Source organism: Heterodontus francisci, chromosome 27 (assembly GCF_036365525.1).
Source record: "Heterodontus francisci isolate sHetFra1 chromosome 27, sHetFra1.hap1, whole genome shotgun sequence".
Taxonomy (NCBI): Eukaryota; Metazoa; Chordata; class Chondrichthyes; order Heterodontiformes; family Heterodontidae; genus Heterodontus; species Heterodontus francisci.
In genome coordinates this window covers 47,733,246-47,753,780 of record NC_090397.1, presented here as the reverse complement: position 1 = coordinate 47,753,780, position 20,535 = coordinate 47,733,246, and the positions used below count along the sequence as shown (strand labels likewise).

Genomic DNA, 20,535 nt, shown 5'->3' with positions numbered 1-20,535 from the left:
AACCACTTATCCCACCCAACACTACCCACTTCAACACTGCCAGTGGATCAATTGCCTCTCTGCATTTCCCTCCAGAATGCCCGTTCACTCAGAAACAAGGCCCCTGCTATTCTCAACCTTATTACGGATGATTGCATGGACATGGCTTTGACAAACTTAGTTTTACGGATGGAGATACATTTTCCTTCACCAAGCCTCACCTTGGTCTCTCCCCATACTCCTCTGGTACCTTCTCTCTGTTCTACGCCTAGTAGCCTCTTTAAAATCTTGATCGTCAACCATCATCGCTACCCACTCACTCAAGCTAATATATCCTCCTTCAGCCTCTGCACTGATTGACTCCGCACGTCAGTAACTTCAATCTTCATCTCAACTCACCTCCTCTCCTCTGATTCCACTGCTCTCCTGTTCTCCCGAAACTTGTCTTATCCAGACAAACTCTTGTGCATATTCATGACCATCCCCTCCAGATGACCATTTTCCAAGCACATCCGGCCAAAGTGGACTGGGAGCAGCTTCTTATAGGTAAGGCTACATCAGACCAGTGGGAGTCATTCAGAAAGGAAATAGTGAGGGTTCAGGTCCAACATGTCCCTGTAAAGGTGAAGGGTAGTACCAACAAGTCAAGGGAACCCTGGATGTCAAGGGATATAGAGGATTGGATTAAGGAAAAAAAAGGAGGCTTACGGCAGATTCAGAGCGCTGAAAACAGCGGAGGCCCTAGAGGAGTACAGAAAGTGTAGGGGAGTACTTAAAATAATTAGAAGAGTGAAGAGGGGGCATGAAAAATCACTGGCGGGCAAGATAAAGGAAAATTCCAAGGCGTTTTATAAGTATGTTAAGGGCAAGAGGATAACCAGGGAAAAAGTGGGACCCATTAGGGATCAAAGAGACAATCTGTGTGTGGAGCAGAAGGACCTTGGTGAGGTTTTGAATGATTAAGTTTCATCTGTGTTCACTATGGAGAGGGACGATGTAGGTGTAGTGATCAGGGAGGGGGATTGTGATATACTTGATCAAATTAGCATTGAAAAGGAGGAAGTATTAGCTGTATTAGCAGGCTTAAAAGTGGATAAATCCCCAGGCCCAGATGAGATGGATCCCAGGCTGTTATGTGAGGCAAGGGAGGAGATAGCAGGGGCTCTGACAAATTTTCAAATCCTCTCTGGCCACAGGAGAGGTACCAGAGGACTGGAGGATAGTGAATGTGGTACCATTATTCAAGAAGGGTAGGAGGGATAAACCAGGTAATTATAGGCTGGTGAGTCTAACATCAATGGTACGGAAATTATTGAAAAAAATTCTGAGAGACAGGATTAATCTCCACTTGCAGAGGCAGGGATTAATCAGGGACAGTCAGCATGGCTTTGTCAGGGGGAGATCATGTCGAACAAATTTGATTGAATTTTTCAAGAAGGTGACTAGATGTGATGATGAGGGTAAAGCAGTTGTTGTTGTCTACATGGACTTCAGTAAGGCTTTTGATAAGGTTCCACATGGGAGATTGGTCAAGAAAGTAAGTGCCCATGGGATCCAGGGCAATTTGGCAAATTGGATCCAAAATTGGCCTAGTGGAAGGAGGCAGAGGGTGATAGTTTTTGCGAATGGAGGCCTGTGACCAGTGGGGTAACGCAGGGATCAGTGCTGGTACCTTTACTGTTTGTAGTGTATATTAATGATTTAGACATGAATATAGTATGATCAGTAAGTTCGCAGATGACACAAAAATTGGTGGTGTTGTAAATAGTGAGGAGGAAAGCCTTAGATTGCAAGATATAGACGGGCTGATAAGATGGGTGGAGCAGTGGCAGATGGAGTTTAATCCTGAGAAGTGTGAGGTGATGCACTTTGGGAAGACTAACAAGGCAAGGGAATATACAATGGATGTTAGGACCCTAGGGAGTACAGAGGATCCTTGGGGTGCTTGTCCATAGATCACTGAAGGCAGCTGCACAGGTGGATAAGGGGGTTAGGAAGGCATACAGGACACCTGCCTTTATTAGCCGAGACATAGAATGTAAGAGCAGGGAGGTTATGATGGAGCTGTATAAAACGCTAGTTAGGCCACAGCTGGAGTACTGTGTACAGTTCTGGGCACCACACTATAGGAAAGATGTGATTGCACTGGAGAGGGTGAAGAGGAGATTCACCAGGGTGTTGCCTAGGCTGGAGAATTTCAGCTATGAAGAGAGACTGGATAGGCTAGGGTTGTTTTCCTTGGAGGGGACCTGATTGAGGTATACAAAATCATGAGGGGCATTGATAGGATAGTGAGAAACTTTTTCCCTTAGTGGAGGGGTCAATAACCAGGGGGTATAGATTTAAGTTAAGGGGCAGGAGGTTTAGAGGGGAGTTCAGGAAAAAATTTTCACAGACGGTGGTTGGAATCTGGAACATACTGCCTGAAGGGGTGGTAGAGGCAAGAACCTTCAACATTTAAGAAGTATTTAGATGAGCGCTTGAAACGCCCTAGCATACAAGACTACGGGCCAGGTTCAAGAAAATGGGATTAGATTGGACAGGTGCTTGATGGTCGGCGCAGACGCGTTGGGTCAAAGGGCCGTTTCTGTGCTGTAAAACTATGACTCTAGCCTCTACTTCCATGGCCTTACTCAGACAAGGCCATCTCAACTCCTGGCCTGTACCCTACCCCTCTCCTCTTACAACCCCCTTGCCTGGATGAGTGCAACTTCAACGACACTCAAGAAGCTCGACAATATCCAAGAAAAAGCAGCCTGCTTAATTGGCACCCATGGCTCCAGTGTGTACTATCTACAAGATGCAGTGCAACCACTCTCCAAGGCTCCTTCAACAGCACTTTCCAAACTAGTGACCTCTACCACCTAGAAGAACAAGGGCGGCAGACGCATGGGACCACCAAGATCCCCTCCAAGTCAGATACCATCCTGACTTGCAACTATATTGCCACTCCTTTACTGTCGCTGGATCAACATCCCAGAACTCCCTTCCTACCAGCACCACATGGACTGCAGCGGTTCAAGATGACGACTCACCACCACCTTCTCATCGACAATTTGGGATGGAAAACAAATGCTGGCCTTTCCAGCAACACTCACATCCCAAGAGTGAATAAAAAAACACTTCCTTTTGCATTTGCCCCTAGATAAATTCTCCCAGACACTTACAAACTGTACTAACAAACTCATCACTGCCTAGCCATAGGCCATTTGCTACAGTACTCAGTTGCTGATTTTCTCAACCAATCCCTCCCTTCCCCCCAGAAAAGGCTCTACTCTCCTCCATCCTGGGAGCTTCCTGTATATAGCCCTTTCTTCACTTTATGTCCAAGGTGCCAAGACTTGATTATCTAGCACACAGCTGGTTTTCCCTTCCAGTACAATACCTGGCTGAACCACATTAAATACCAGTTGGCCCAGTTCTCCTCTGCTAAAATACTTGCCACCCCACAGCTCCTCCTTATTCTACCACCAACCCCCTCCTTAAACCCCTTCCCTGCTCCAACCTCAAAGTGCAATGAACTCATGGATGACTTTGCCATCAAAAATGAGACCATCTATTCAGCTACTGACCCTCATTTCCCCTCAACTACCAAATCCAACCACCTCTCAGATTTTTCTCGCCGTGCCCTGTGTCTCACTAGTTTCTCTCCTATCTCACTTTGTATCCTCTCCAAGCTCATCAACTTCCCTGGCTCCCAAACTAGGGAGCATTAATGACTCCCTCTCTTCAGGTAGGGTCCCCCTCAATTTCAAAACCACCATCACCCCAACACCCCCCCAAAAACTCTCTGTCCTTGAAACTACTGCCGTATCTCACTTTTCTCTCCAAAGTCCTTGAATGTGTTGCTGTCCCCAAACAATGCTCATCTTTCCCACAACTCGTGTCAGAATCTCTCCCATTAGGTTTCCATGCCTTTAGCCGCAGCCCTACCAAAGTCACAAATGACATCCTGTGACCGTGGCTCATTACCTCTCCTGAAGCTCTTCTAAATGCTGCCCTTGGCAATATTTGCAGAAACAGGGTTGCTTCACCACTGATGGCCATACCTTCAGCCACCTAGGCCGCACACTACTGAATTCCCTCCCTAATCTCAACTTCTCTGTCCTCCCTAAAACCAAACTCTAAGCATTTGACCACTCCTCCCAATATCACCTCCTTGGCTCAGTATCCATTTCAGTTTCTGATTACACCAGTGAAGGACACATTTCTATGTTAAAGACGATGTATGAATGCAAGCTCTATATTCAACACTGAAGATGCATGCTCCTTAGCTCAAGGCATTACTCCTCTTGCATGTCTTCCATGAACACAAGTGGTGGAGATGGAGTAGGTCAGCTGCTTATCTTCTGAGCACAGTTAAAGGAACTGGATAAAAACAACAACATTTGTACCTTACCCCAAAAACGAAAACCATTGAGAAACCTACCAATTGTTGGAATGGTGGTGACAACTTCGCCCAGCTTTAGCTGGTACAGAATTGTAGTTTTACCGGCAGCATCAAGTCCCACTGAGGTACAGAGGAAAACAAGTTAGATAGTTTACATTATGCAAAAACTTCCATGGCAGCATAATATGCCATAAACTTTTCCATGCAGCATTCCCTATTTAAATATGCACACGACGAAGGAACTTTCGATATGAATGTAGTGAGACATAGGATTTTGTGGGGTGGTTTTCATTAGAACAGAAGTGGTTAGGGATGAATTTCATAGAAGTCTTAAGGGGGAAGACAGCAGAAAGCAGACATTTTTTCATGATTGAGTAGTCAAGAACAAGGGGACATCAACACAAGCTGAATGTAAGATTGAGGCGAAAGAGATGGAGAAACTTTCTTTTTGAAGTGTGTGGAAATCACAAATGGAGATAGCAACGGAAGCAGCCACTATGTCAACAGTTAAGAACAGGTTACATAGAAGTTAATGCATAGACACAGGTCATTCTGCCCAATAAGTCTACGCTGGCCTTTATGCTCCTCCTACCCTTCAACTAACCCTAACGTATTCTTCGAACAGCAATTATACTGCTGGACAGAGCATTAAGCAAGAAATAATTCAAGCTTGTAACAAAGACAATGTAATAATCGTGGGGGAATTTAATCTTCATATGGACTGGACAAATCAAATTGGCAAAGGTAATCTAGAAGAAGAGTTTGTAGAAAGCTTTCACAACAATATGTTGTGGAACCAACTAGGGACAAAGCTATTTTAGATCTTCTATTGTGCATTGAGGCAAGGTTAATTATTAATCTCATAGTAAAAGATCCTCTGGGAAACAACGATAATACAATTTAATTCCATATTATGTTTGAGCACGCCAAACTCGAGTCCCAAACAAGAATCTTAAACAAAGCCAATTACATAGGTACAAGGGGAGAGCCGGCTAAGGTCAACTGTATAATAGACTGAAAGGTATGGTGGTAAATAAACACCGGGAAACATTTAAAATACAGTTTAAAAAAAACTCAGCAAGAAAGATCCATCCATAAGGAAGTTAAGGATAGCATTAGATTAAAAGAGGCATATAATGTTGCGAAGAATGGTAGCATACCCGAGGATTGGGAGAGTTTTGGAAACCAAAGTGCAACCAAAAAAGTTGAGAAAAAGAGAAAAAAACAGAATGAGAATAAACTAAACAGGAATACATAAATGGATCGCAAGAGCTTTTACAGGTATATAAAAAGAATAGATAAAATAAACCTTGGTCTCGGAGAGACAGCGACAGAAGAAATTATCATGGAAACGAGGAAATGGCCTTCAGAGTTAAAAACACAAATTACAAATCACGAAGAGAGCATCCAAGGGGCTAAGAGTGAGGAACTTAAAGTAATTAATACCAGAGAAAAAGCACTGAACAAATATAAAGGGACTAAAACCCAACAAACCCCCAGGACCTGATGGCCTACACACTAGGGTTCTAAAAGAAGTAGCTGCAGACATAGTGGATGCACTGGTTATGATTTTCCAAAATTCCCTAGATTCTAGAATAGTCCCAACAGATTGCAAGTTAGCAAATGTAACTCCGCTATTCAAGAAAGGAGGGATACAGAAAACGGGAAACTACCTGCCAGTTAGCCTGACAGTCATCAGGAAAATGCTGGAATCTATTGAAGCTTTCACAATATACTTAGAAAAACTCAGACAGAGTTAACATGGTTTTACAAAAGGGAAACAGTGAGACAAATTTATTACGGTTTCTTCAGGATGTAGCTCGTAGGATAGATAAAGGGGAGTCACTACATGCAGTATACTTGGGTTTCCAAAAGGAATTAGATGAGGTGCCACATAAAAAGTTAATTTGCAAGATAAGGGCTCATGGAGTTGGGAGTAATATATTAGCACAGATAGCAGATTGGTTAACGAGAGACAGCAAAGAGAAGTGATAAACAGGCATTTTCACATTGGCTGGCTGTAACTAGTGGAATGCCACAAGGATCCATGCTGGGACCTCAGATATTTACAATCTATATTAATGACTCAAAGAGACCGAGAGTAATCTATTCCAGTTTGCTGACAATACAATTCCAGGTGGGAATGTAAGCTGTTTAGTTTAGAGATACGGCACTGAAACAGGCCCTTCGGCCCACCGGGTCTGTGCCAACCATCAACCACCCATTTATACTAATCCTACACTAATTCCACATTCCTATCACATCCCCACCTGTCCCTATATTTCCCTACCACCTACCTATACTAGGGGCAATTGCTAATGGCCAATTTACCTATCAACCTGCAAGTCTTTGGCATGTGGGAGGAAACTGGAGCACCCGGAGGAAACCCACGCAGACACAGGGAGAACTTGCAAACTCCACACAGACAGTACCCGGAATTGAACCCGGGTCGCTGGAGCTGTGAGGTTGCGGAAGTGTCCAAGGTGTGCAAAGCACCACATTCATACGAGGTGACAACACCAAATGGAACGATCCTGTGAAAGAATTTGGAGTACCAAGTGCAGTTTTGGTCTCCATATCCAAGGAAGAATATACTTGCCTTGGAGGCAGTACAGCGAAGGTTCACTGGATTGATTCCTGGGATGAGAGGGTTGCCCTATGATGAGAGGCAAGTAAAATGGGCTCATACTCTGGAGTTTAGAAGTATGAGAGGTGATCTCATTGAAACATACAAGATTCTGAAGGCACTTGGAAAGGTAGTCATTGAGAGTTTGTTTCCCTGGCTGGGGAATCTGGAACATTGGGGCACAGCCTCAGGATAAAGGGTCAGAGGGTGGTGAATCTTTGGATTTCTCTACCTCAGAGGGTTGTGGATGCTACATCGTTGATTGGATAAGATTTTTGATCTCGTGGAGAATGAAGGAAAATAGGGAGCAGGCAGGAAAGTGGAGTTGAGGCAGATCAGTTTTATTTTCCAATTAAACATTGTTTTGCGTTGATGCGAGAATCTAAGGATATTATCCATCTGGATTGAACTTTTATATCCACCTTTGTTGAGAAATTTGTAAACAGTTCTATATATCAGTTAAAAATTGGTTTATTCCCTCAGATGCACAAGGGTACAAACCCATCACCTGTTTTTCTTTTAATTCAGATATTTGAAAAAACTGAATTCAAATTCCCAAATTGATTTGGTGAGATCATAACTCTTATCTCGGGATTATTAGTCCAGTCAACAGGATTCCAAGTTTAGAAACGTAACCACGGCGGCACAGTGGCGCAGTGGTTAGCACCGCAGCCTCACAGCTCCAGGGACCCGGGTTCGATTCTGGGTACTGCCTGTGTGGAGTTTGCAAGTTCTCCCTGTGTCTGCGTGGGTTTTCTCCGGGTGCTCCGGTTTCCTCCCACATGCCAAAGACTTGCAGGTTGATAGGTTAATTGGCCATTATAAATTGCCCCTAGTATAGGTAGGTGGTCGGGAACTATATAGGGACAGGTGGGGATGTGATAGGAATATGGGATTAGTGTAGGATTAGTATAAATGGGTGGTTGATGGTCGGCACAGACTCGGTGGGCCGAAGGGCCTGTTTCAGTGCTGTATCTCTAAACTAAACTAAACTAAACATAATCATACCTTGTACAGTCTACTGCTGACCAGATAAACCTCTTAGGGGACTTGGGGCCACGTCCCAGAGCTGGAATGCAACTTTGGAAGATCAGAGTAGACATACAAGAGCCAATTGTAACATCCCGAGGTTATGCTATTATGGAATGAGAGTTTGGCAGCTCTGAACACTAATGGGAGCGATTAGTGCCACTGTGGCCTGGAGGAGCCTCAAAACTTGTAGAAGACAATAGGAATCTTTAAACTACTTGTTACTGTGGACACAGAACAGTTTAAAGTACTGGTGAGAATTATGGACTGTATTGTTAATTTTATCTGACATTCTTTTTCTCATTAAAGTTCACATTTCACTAAATTTAAACCAGTAGTTAAATCCGAGCTCCAGTGTGACCACTTAGTGTCTTTCCATTTATCAGAGTGTGGGTGGGTCAGACTGTTGGTGTCTATGCAGACTTAGTGCTAGAAGAACTGAATGAGTGCCTGTGGCATCCTAATCTTTAGTTTTCAAATATAAATTTTGATTAATGGGAAGTGCAGACTTAGCTACCTGACGTGACCCCGCGCTGTTTGTGACAATAAACTGCTTGTCTGACATCCAGTCCTTTAAATATTGGGAAACCCGAAAACACGGCTACAAACTCCATTCTCTCGCCACTAATTCTACCCTCAACCATTTTCTGGCTGAACCAGACTGTGCACAAACACATCAGCCTATTTGATTCCAAGCTGAACTTCCGATCTTGTATCCTCTCCATCACAAGGTGGTTCTGTAGAGCAGGTTTCTGAAGTCTTGTTCAACTTCGGATTGTATTCAAGAATCTGGTATTCATCAACTGATTGCTTAATGTCACAATGTATTATTTTTCTACCATAAGGCATTGAAAATAATTTATGTGGTATTATGTATTTAGATGCAATACAGCAAAAATACTTGTAAAATCGTATATATTGAGATTGCACATGTGAAGTTGAGTATAAGACAGTGGAGAGAAGATTGCAGAGCTAGCCTTGAAAGGTGGGAGGAACAAAGAAATAGCCTGGCTGTGGAGAGATTGGTATTAGTGAAAGGTCATCAATCTGAAACACAAACTCGATTTCTCTCTCCACAGATGCTGCCTGACTTGAGTCTTTCCAGCATTTTCTGTTTTATTTCAGATTTACAGCCCTCACAGTATTTTGCTTTTGTTTTAGGCCATATAAAAGTGAAAATGCTTTTCAATTATGAAAACAGCTGGAAATATTTACATTGCAAGTTATTGTAATCAGGAAAACATTGCCTAAAAGGATGGAAGCAGATTCGAAAGGGACACGCCAAAAAAATTGCAGAGCTATGGGAAAAGAGCAGGAATGTGATTAATTGGATAGTTCTACCAAAAAGCCAGCATAGGCACAATGGATCAAAAAGCCTCCTTTTGTACTATATCATCCTATGTTTCTATGGAGGAAGGCTATTTTAGTGAGTTGAAAAGGGATCTGGTCAGGTGGATTTGATTCAAAGATTTCCAGGTGAAACAGTAAATGAACACTTCAAAAAAAAAAGGTCAGATACAGAACAGACACATTTGCATGGGTGGGCAAAGGTAGGGCATCCAAAGCTGGAGCTCCCTGGATGACTAAAGATATAAAGATTTAAAATTAAACCGAAAAAGGGAGCTTATGATAGTACTGTATAGGTGCATAGTACTGTAGAAAACCAAGCTGAATATATAAAACACAAGGAGATCTAAAAAGGGAATGAGAGAGGCAAAGAGAAAGAAAGAGAATAGATTAGCAATTAACATAAAAGGGAACCCAAAAGTCTTTTACAAACATATAAATAGTAAACATAAGAACTAGGAGCAGGAGTAGGCAATTCAACCCCTCGAGCCTGCTCCACCATTTAATACGATCATGGCTGATCTCATCTCGGCCTCAACTCCACTTTCCTGCCTGTTCTCCATAACCCTTCAACCCATTACTAATTAAAAATCTGTCTATCTCCTCCTTAAATTTACTCAATGTCGCAACATCCACAAACAGGAGTCAAAGGAAGGGTGGAGCTGAGTAAAATGCTAAAAGGAAAAAAGATTGCAGGGATAACATAATAGGAGCAGCAGTAGGCCATTCAGCCCTTCGAGCCTGCTCTAACATTCAATGAGATTATGGCTGATCTACTTCAACTCCATTTTCCTGCACTATTCCCATATCCCTTGATGTTTTCAATATATGGGGAAAGAGCAAGGGTATGGGACTAACTGGATTACTCTTCAAAAGAGCTGGCGCAGACCAAATCCTTCTGTGCTGCACTACTATATGATTCTATGAGATTATCTTGTAGATGCAGAGGGCATGGCAAAGTACTAAATACATACATTTCATCTGTCTTCACTAAAGAGGATACTGGTAATGTTTGTGATACTTGATAGGTTAACAATAGATAAAGAAATTGTTCTTAAAAGGTTGGCAGTCCTCAAAGTAGAAAAGTCACCCAGTCTGGATGGGATGCATCCTAGTTTATTGAGGGAAATAAGGGTGAAAATTGTGGAGGCTCTGGTCTCAATCTTCCATTCTGCCTTGGATATAGGGTTGGTGTTAGAGGACTGAAGGATTCCAAATCTTACATCCCCATGCAGAAAAGGAGAGAGATATAAACCTGGCAATTACTGACCAGTCAGACTAAAGTCGGTGGTGCAAAAACTCGAGGCAATAATCTGGGACAAAATTAACTAGCACTTAAAAGTATTGGTTAATAATGAAAGTCAGCACTGCTGCTAAAAGCAAATCATGTTTGGCTAATTTCATTGTATTGCTGAAAATAGAGACATTTTGTCAAAGCTTTTCGTCTTGCACTCATCAGGACATTTTGCAAAAATACCAATGTAAAGGGAAGCAACAAATTTATACTTATATGGAAAGAGAGTGCTGACTGGTTGGCAAGTGGACTCTGATTGGTAGAGGCATTGCCACAGAGAATACATCAGTTTATGGTGAATGACAGTTAACTGCCAAGCTTTGTTTGAAATTTAAACCAGGCAGCTTGACTGATTGGTCAAGGCATTGCCCTGAGCAATGAACCAGCGAATGGCTGTCACTTACTTTGTTTAGCTGAAACAGGCACAATGTGTGTACATGTTCTTTATGTCTGCAAAGAACAGGGCCCTGTGTATTAATATATGTAGCTTCCAGTAAACGCAAATGCGTGACACTGTGAGCCTGACTGACCATCTTAAATTGGCTGTCAGCGTAATTCCTAGTACACTGAGGATTATTTAGCAAATGTTGTCCAATCACAGAATCACGTCTAATGTTGGACACTGTTTTGAGTTTTGCAAGCATAGGTTGGCTGGGTATGGCCTGTACCTTGCCAGTTGCTAAAAGCAAATCAGAAAAGGTCAGGTTCTTTTTTATGAAATGCCAGTTTTTGGGATGTACAGCCTATATACCTAGCATCACAGTGGCACTGAAATTCATATATCACATTACTCATTTGTTAGATAGGCAGAACATCTTTTTGGCAAACTCCCCAAAACAGATTATGTGATAATTATCAGATAATCTGTTTTTTATGATGTTAATTGAGGGACTGGCCAGGAAACTGGGGATAACTCCCTTGCTCTTCTTCGAAATAGGATGGGATCTTTTACATCCACCTGAGCAGGCAGATGGGGCCTCTGTTTAACATTGCATCTGAAAGACGGCATATCCAATGGCGCAGCACTTGCTCAGTACTGCACTGGGTTGTCAGCCTTGATTTGTGTGTTCAAGCCCTTGAACCTTGTAACCTAGAGGTGAGGGTGCTACCAACTGAGCCACAGCTGACACACAAGAGATGTTAGCAAAATTGGAGCCCATGGTTTTAAACATGCAGCAGCAGAGTCAATCTGAAATTGCCTAAGGGGCAGAAAACAAAGATTAATGGTGAATGATTGTTTTATAGACTGGAGGGAAGAATACAGTGGTGTTCACTCAGACAGTACTGGAACCACTGCTCTTTTGACATGTTGACATGGATTTGGGATATAGCGCATAATTTCAAAGTTTGCAGATGACAGCTTAATAATACAAGGTAGAATCAGGCTGATTAAAAAAGTACAGTGGAGAAATGAAAAAAGGAAGAGGAGAAAAGAGACAGTGCAAGAATAGATTGACAGCTAACACAAAAGGGAATCCAAAGACTATCTCAGGTATCTTAACAGTAAAAAGGTCGTCAGAGGTGCAGTGAAGCCAATTAGGGACCAAAACAGACATTATTGGTGGAGGCAGAATGCATGACTGCGGTACTAAATTAATAAATTGCGTCAGTATCTACCAAGGAAGAGGACTTTGCCAAAGTTACATTCAACAAGGAGGTTGTCAGAATGCTGGATGAGATATAAATAGAGAAGAGTTTCTTGAAAGGCTAGTAGTACCTGAATTGAATAAGTCACCAGGTCCGGACAGGATACATGCTAAGTTGATAAGGAAAACAAGGGTAGATATGGAAGAGCTGCTGACCAAACTTCCAATCCTCCTTCGACACATGGATAGTGCCAGCAGACTGGAGGATTGCAAATGCTACCCCCTTTTTCAAAAAAGGAGAGGATAAACTGACTGGCATGTAATTGTAAGGTTTAACACAAGTGGTGAGGAAGCTTTTAGAAACACTAATGCACAAGAAAATTAAAAGCCACTTAGAATAGTATGGATTAATAAAGAAAAGCCAGCACAATTGTTAAGGGCAAATTATGACTAACTTGGTTAAGTTTTGGATGAGGTAACAAAGGGTGGTAGAAGACAAAACAGTTCTGCTCCTATTCCTTGTGTTCTGTATTGATGTTGTGCATATGGACTTTCAAACGGCATCCGAAAGCACCACATTTTTCGCTTGTTAGCAAAATTGAAGCCCATGGGATAAAAGCAACAGCAACATGGATATAAAATTGGCTAAAGGATAGAAAATTGTTGTGACAAATGGCAGCTTTTCAGACTGGAGGGTGGTATAGTGACGTTCCCTACAGTTCAGTAATAGGACTACTGCTATTTCTGACATACATTTGAGTTGGACTCGGGGGTACAGCACATAATTTCAATTTGCAGAAGACAAAACTTGGAAGCGAAATAAACAATGAGGAAGATATTAGCAGACTTCAAGAGGAAATATCCAGACACATGGCAGATGAAATTCAACACAGAAAAGTGTGAGGTGCTACATTTTGTTAGGAATAATGCAGAGAAATAATACAAGCTAAATGGTACCATCTTAAGGAGGGTGCAAGAACAGAGACTCCTGGCAGCGTTTGTGTACAAATCTTTGAAGGCAGCAGGACAGGCCAACAAAGCAGTTAATAAGGCTTATAAACAGAGGTAGTGCGTACAAAAGCCAAGAAGTTATACTAAACCTAAATAAAACATTAGTTCAGCCAGCTGGAGTATTGTGTCCAAATCTGGGCACCACCCATTAGGAAAGACCTGAGGCTTTGGAGGGGTGTGCAAGAGATTTACTAGAATGGTTCCAGAGACAAGGGATTACAATTCCACGGTTAGACTGGAGAAGCTGGGATTGTTCTCCTTAGTCAAAGGCAGCCAAGGTGATATTTGATACAGTGTTTAAAATCATGAAGGGTTTAGATAGAGCAAATAAAAATAAATATTTTCCAGTGGCCTAAGAGTGGATAACCAGAGGGCACATATTTAAGGTGATTTTTGGCAAAAGAACAGAGACGATGCAAGGAAAAAAAAAACTTTTGCATAATGAGTGGTTAGCATTTGGAATGCACTGCCTGATAAGTCTGTATCCAGCACCCTAACAGTAGCTTTCATTAAACAGACTTCAAGAGGATATAGGTGGGTGAAAGGACCATACACATGGCAGACGAAACTTAACAGAGAAGTCTGAAATTAACTTTGGAAGAATGAGTAGAAGCAATATAAAAAAAAAGGTACAAGTTTAAAGCGGGTGCAGGAACAAAGAAACGTGTTTTTTTTTTAAAAAGGAGATACAGCACTGAAACAGGCCCTTCGGCCCACCGAGTCTGTGCCGACCATCAACCACCCATTTATACTAATCCTATACTAATTCCATATTCCTACCACATCCCACCAGTCCCTATATTTCCCTACCACCTACCTATCCTAGGGGTAATTTATAATGGCCAATTTACCTATCAACCTGCAAGTCTTTGGCATGTGGGAGGAAACCGGAGCATCCGGAGGAAACCCACGCAGACACAGGGAGAACTTGCAAACTCCACACAGACAGTACCCGGAATTGAACCCGGGTCGCTGGAGCTGTGAGGCTGCGGTGCTAACCACTGCGCCGCCCCTGTGTACAGAAATCTTTGAAGGTGGCATGTCAACTTGAGAAGGCTTTTGAAAAGGCATAGGGGACCCTTAAATTTATAAATAGAAGCGGAGTACAAAAGCAAGGAAGCTACACTAAACCTCTAAATTGATTTAAAGTGCTCTTTGATTATTAGAACATGGCCAGCAATATGGGGCGTTTAGGATAATCCAACTGCGAAGGGGCATTGTCTCTTTAAAGGGTCAACAATGCTGCTTGTAAGGATTGACTCCAGTTAGAACTTTCACCATTTGTTCTGACCTGAAATTGAAACTCTGACTGCTGCAGAGTATTAAATGTATTGTGTATAAATATTTTAAAAAGTAGACTTCAGAGAGAGACACCTCCGGAGCTGTTTGACTGATGCAATCATGTATAATTTTAACTATTTTATCAACAAGATCAATGTAAAGTCGAGATGTACTTTATGTTTGACCGCTAAAACACTGGTTAGGCCCAGTTGGAGTACTGTGCCCAATTCTGGACATCAGCTTTGAGAAAGGATGTCAAAGCCTTGGGGAGGGTGCAGAAGAAATTTACTAGAATAGGACCAAGGATGAGACACCTTGAACATAGAACAGTACAGCACAGTACAGGCCCTTCGGCCCACGATGTTGTGCCGAACCTTTAACCTACTCGAAGATCAAACTACCTACATACCCTTCATTCCACTATATTCCATGTACCTATCCAAGAGTCGCTTAAATGTCCCTAATGTATCTGCTTCTACTACCACCGCTGGCAGCACATTCCATGCACCCACCACTCTCTGTGTAAAGAACCTACCTCTGACATCTCCCCTAAACCTTCCTCCAATCACCTTAAAATTATGCCCCCTGGTAATAGCCCTTTCCACCTTGGGAAAAAGTCTCTGGCTATTCACTCTATCCATGCCTCTCATCATCTTGTACACCTCTATCAAGTCACCTCTCATCCTTCTTCGCTCCAATGAGAAAAGCCCTAGCTCCCTCAACCTTTCTTCATAAGACATGCCCTCCAGTCCAAGCAGCATCCTGGTAAGTCTCCTCTGCACCCTCTCTAAAGCTTCCACATCCTTCCTATAATGAGGCGACCAGAACTGAACACAATATTCCAAGTGTGGTCTAACCAAGGCTTTAATAGAGCTGCAGCATAACCTCACGGCTCTTAAACTCAATCCCTCTGTTAATGAAAGCCAACACACCATACGCCTTCTTAACAACCCTATCAACTTGGGTGGCAACTTTGAGCGATCTATGGACATGGACCCCAAGATCCCTCTGTTCCTCCACACTGCCAAGAATCCTGTCTTTAAGCCTGTATTCTGCATTCAAATTCGACCTTCCAAAATGAATCACTTCACACTTTTCAGGTTGAACTCCATCTGCCACTTCTCAGCCCAGCTCTGCATCCTGTCAATGTCCCGTTGCAACCTACAACAGCCTTCCACACTATCCACAACTCCAGCAACCTTCGTGTCATCGGCAAACTTGCTAACCCAGCCTTCCACTTCCTCATCCAAGTCATTTATAAAAATCACAAAGAGCAGAGGTCCCAGAACAGATCCTTGTGGAACACCACTGGTCACCGAGCTCCATGCTGAATACTTTCCATCTACTACCACCCTCTGACTTCTATGGGCCAGCCAATTTTGTATCCAGACAGCCAACTTTCCCTGAATCCCATGCCTCCTTACTTTCTGAATGAGCCTACCATGGGGAACCTCATCAAACATGGAGAGACTGAACAAAGAACAAAGAAAATTACAGCACAGGAACAGGCCCTTCGGCCCTCCAAGCCTGCGCCGATCCAGATCCTCTATCTAAACATGTCGCCTATTTTCTAAGGGTCTGTATCTCTTTGCTTCCTGCCCATTCATGTATCTGTCTAGACACATCTTAAAAGACGCTATCGTGCCCGCGTCTACCACCTCCGCTGGCAACGCGTTCCAGGCACCCACCACCCTCTGCGTAAAGAACTTTCCACGCATATCCCCCCTAAACGTTTCCCCTCTCACTTTGAACTCGTGACCCCTAGTAATTGAATCCCCCACTCTAGGAAAAAGCTTCTTGCTATCCACCCTGTCTATACCTCTCATGATTTTGTACACCTCAATCAGGTCCCCCCTCAACCTCCGTCTTTCTAATGAAAATAATCCTAATCTACTCAACCTCTCTTCATAGCTAGCGCCCTCCATACCAGGCAACATCCTGGTGAACCTCCTCTGCACCCTCTCCAAAGCATCTACATCCTTTTGGTAATGTGGCAACCAGAACTGCACGCAGTATTCCAAATGTGGCCGAACCAAAGTCTTATACAACTGTAACATGACCTGCCAACTCTTATACTCAATACCCCGTCCGATGAAGGAAAGCATGCCGTATGCCTTCTTGACCACTCTATTGACCTGTGTTGCCACCTTCAGGGAACAATGGACCTGAACACCCAAATCTCTCTGTCCATCAATTTTCCCCAGGACTTGTCCATTTATTGTATAGTTCACTCTTGAATTGGATCTTCCAAAATGCATCACCTCACATTTGCCCGGATTGAACTCCATCTGCCATTTCTCTGCCCAACTCTCCAATCTATCTATATTCTGCTGTATTCTCTGACAGTCCCCTTCACTATCTGCTACTCCACCAATCTTAGTGTCGTCTGCAAACTTGCTAATCAGACCACCTATACTTTCCTCCAAATCATTTATGTATATCACAAACAACAGTGGTCCCAGCACGGATCCCTGTGGAACACCACTGGTCACACGTCTCCATTTTGAGAAACTCCCTTCCACTGCTACTCTCTGTCTCCTGTTGCCCAGCCAGTTCTTTATCCATCTAGCTAGTACACCCTGGACCCTATGCGACTTCACTTTCTCCATCAACCTACCATGGGGAACCTTATCAAACGCCTTACTGAAGTCCATGTATATGACATCTACAGCCCTTCCCTCATCAATCAACTTTGTCACTTCCTCAAAGAATTCTATTAAGTTGGTAAGACATGACCTTCCCTGCACAAAACCATGTTGCCTATCACTGATAAGCCCATTTTCTTCCAGATGAGAATAGATCCTATCCCTCAGTATCTTCTCCAGCAGCTTCCCTACCACTGACGTCAGGCTCACCGGTCTATAATTACCTGGATTATCCCTGCTACCCTTCTTAAACAAGGGGACATTAGCAATTCTCCAGTCCTCCGGGACCTCACCCGTGTTTAAGGATGCTGCAAAGATATCTGTTAAGGCCCCAGCTATTTCCTCAGTAACCTGGGATAGATCCCATCCGGACCTGGGGACTCGTCCACCTTAATGCCTTTTAGAATACCCAACACTTCCTCCCTCCTTATGCCGACTTGACCTAGAGTAATCAAACATCTATCCCTAACCTCAACATCCATCATATCCCTCTCCTCGATGAATACCGATGCAAAGTACTCGTTTAGAATCTCACCCATTTTCTCTGACTCCACGCATAACTTTCCTCCTTTGTCCTTGAGTGGGCCAATCCTTTCTCTATTTACCCTCTTGCTCCTTATATATGAATAAAAGGCTTTGGGATTTTCCTTAACCCTGTTTGCTAAAGAAATTTCATGACCCCTTTTCTTCTTTTGGGCCTCCTTATCTCGAGAGACAATGGATACGCGCCTGGAGGTGGTCAGTGGTTTGTGAAGCAGCGCCTGGAGTGGCTATAAAGGCCAATTCTGGAGTGACCCCTTTTAGCCCTCTTAATTCCTCATTTCAGATTGGTCCTACATTCCCGATATTCTTTCAAAGCTTCGTCTTTCTTCAGCCGCCTAGACCTTATGTATGCTTCCTTTTTCCTCTTAGCTAGTTTCACAATTTCACCTGTCATCCATGGTTCCCTAATCTTGCCATTTCTATCCCTCATTTTCACAGAAACATGTCTCTCCTGCACGCTAATCAACCTCTCTTTAAAAGCCTCCCACATATCAAATGTGGATTTATCTTCAAACAGCTGCTCCCAATCTACATTCCCCAGCTCCTGCCGAATTTTGGTATAGTTGGCCTTCCCCCAATTTAGCACTCTTCCTTTAGGACCACTCTCATCTTTGTCCATGAGTATTCTAAAATTTACGGAATTGCGATCACTATTCCCAAAGTAGTCCCCTACTGAAACTTCAACCACCTGGCTGGGCTCATTCCCCAACACCAGGTCCAGTATGGCCCCTTCCCGAGTTGGACTATTTACATACTACTCGAGAAAACCCTCCTGGATGCTCCTTACAAATTCTGCTCCATCTAGACCTCTAACACTAAGTGAATCCCAGTCAATGTTGGGAAAATTAAAATCTCCTATCACCACCACCCTGAGTTTGTTCTCTTTAGAACAGAGAATGAGAAAGGGAGATTTAGCAGAGGTGTTAAAATATCATGAATGGTTTTGATAAAGTAAGGGAAAACTGCTCCAACAGCTGAAGGATCAGTAACCAGAGACACAGATTTAAAGTAACTGCAAAGGAAACAGGTAGCTTGAGGGAACTTTTTCTTTTCACAGTGAGTTATGATCTGGATTGCACTACCTGAAAGGGCAGCAGAAGTGTTTTCAACAGCAACATTCAAATGGGAATTGGATAAATACTTGTAAGGGAAAAATATACAGGACCATGGGGAAAGAACAAGGAAGTGGGCCTAGTTGGACAGCCCTTTCAATGAGCCAGCACAAGCACAATAGACTGAAGGGCCTCCTTCGGTGCTATATCATTCCATGATTCTGAAAGAGTTAGAAACACAGCACAGGCCCACTAGTAGATGGAAGGAGACAACAGGTTATCATTCAGGGTATAGGTCCTCCATCTGAACTGATCAAATTGCCATTTTTACAATATATTTTTATCACTGAAAAAGACTATACTTTAGAACAAATGACAATATAAAGCAGAGTTCAAGCCCCAACACCAGGTTTACATCTACCAAACGGATATTTATTCGAATTACATACTTATACAGATGACAAAACTAAACAGAATCACAAGAGTCTGATCCAGTGTTTCCTACAGTCAAACCTGGACAATCTCAATCACCAATTTCCTTCATTCTCAATACGAGCAGCAGGATTATAAACTCCAGCCTCAATATTTGAGAGCTTCCTCATGCTGGCCAGGAGCCATTCCCCTGGAGCGCTGTTTACACTGAGTGGTGGCCTGGACTTACCCATCAGGATTCGCATTTGTTTCTTCCCGAAGAGTCTGGTCAGTATGTTCGAAATAGATAATCCCATGGTTCCGCGAGCGGAGCGGGGCCTGCCGGCTCGGGCGGGTCTCGGGTTTGGATTCGGGGCCTGCCGGCTCGGGCGGGTCTCGGGTTTGGATTCGGGGCCTGCCGGCTCGGGCGGGTCTCGGGTTTGGATTCGGGGCCTACCGGCTCGGGCGGATCCCGGGTTTGGATTCGGGGCCTGCCGGCTCGGGCGGGTCTCGGGTTTGGATTCAGAACCTGCCGGCTCAGGCGAGTCTTAGGTTCTGGACCTAACGGTTCGGGACTCGGACTGCAGTAAAAACGAGAGATAGCACTGTGATGACGTTCTAATGACAATCCTCCAGCCAACAGGGAAGAAATTACGTCAGAGGGTGGGGTGAACTCCGGAAGCCACTTCCGGGCGGTTCGGCCAATAAGCAGTTTCTCTCAAAGAGGCAACTAGATTGGCGTCGCGGCTGTGACCTTTCACCTTCAGTGCTGTGACCTTCCCAAGATGGCGTCTTTACTGCTCCATTGGCGACGTCAGCGAAGGTTTTCCGGCTTTGGAAGCTTGGACTCGGACTGAAGGCGACGTTCAGCCCGGAGTGTAGGCGGATCTCGGTGAGGTATCAGGTCTGTTGGCTTTGTGAGTGAGGTGAAGTGGCCTTTCGTTGGGTGAGAAGGGAAACTGGAGCCCGGTGTGTTGGTCAAACGCGGCCTTGGGCCGGGGATTGGAGTCCCACAGCGAGCTGGTCGGTACAGCCGGAGTGCTGCACTGTCGGAGGCTACGTTTTTCGGATGAGGCGTTAAACCAAAGCCCTGTCTCCTCTCTCAGGTGGGTGCAAAAGATCTCATGACCATTTCGACCAAGAACAGGGGAGTTCTCTCGCCTTTTCCTGACCAATATTCATTCCTCCACCAACATTACTAAAACAGAGAATTTGACCATTATTATTTTGGGGATCTTGCTGTGTACAAATTGTTTTCTATATTACAACAGTGACTGCACTTCGAAAAGTGCCGTATTGGCTTAAAAAAAAGACACAAACATCCTGACTGTGAGAGGCGCT

At 43.6% G+C, this 20,535-nt stretch overlaps 2 protein-coding genes across 4 annotated transcripts in view; one reads left to right on the top strand and one right to left on the bottom strand.

The window, feature by feature from the left end:
- Positions 1–19,855, bottom strand: part of LOC137384804 (ADP-ribosylation factor 4-like) — a 28,830-nt gene extending 8,975 nt beyond the window's left edge. The window contains exons 1-2 of the mRNA XM_068059301.1: positions 19,445–19,855; positions 4,409–4,489 (exon numbers count right to left, since the gene is read on the bottom strand). Of these exons, the coding sequence (XP_067915402.1) occupies positions 4,409–4,489; positions 19,445–19,511 (148 nt within the window). The 5' untranslated portion in view covers positions 19,512–19,855. The remainder of the gene's footprint in view (positions 1–4,408; positions 4,490–19,444) is intronic.
- Positions 19,856–19,971: 116 nt separating this feature from the next.
- gcc1 (GRIP and coiled-coil domain containing 1) overlaps positions 19,972–20,535 on the top strand; it is a 41,374-nt gene continuing 40,810 nt past the window's right edge. The window contains exon 1 of one of the 3 annotated variants that reach the window (XM_068059300.1): positions 19,972–20,086. The gene's annotated coding sequence lies outside the window, so the exon portion shown is untranslated. Of the gene's footprint in view, positions 20,301–20,535 lie in introns of all 3 variants that reach the window. The other 2 variants (XM_068059299.1, XM_068059298.1) reach the window with 2 other exon arrangements.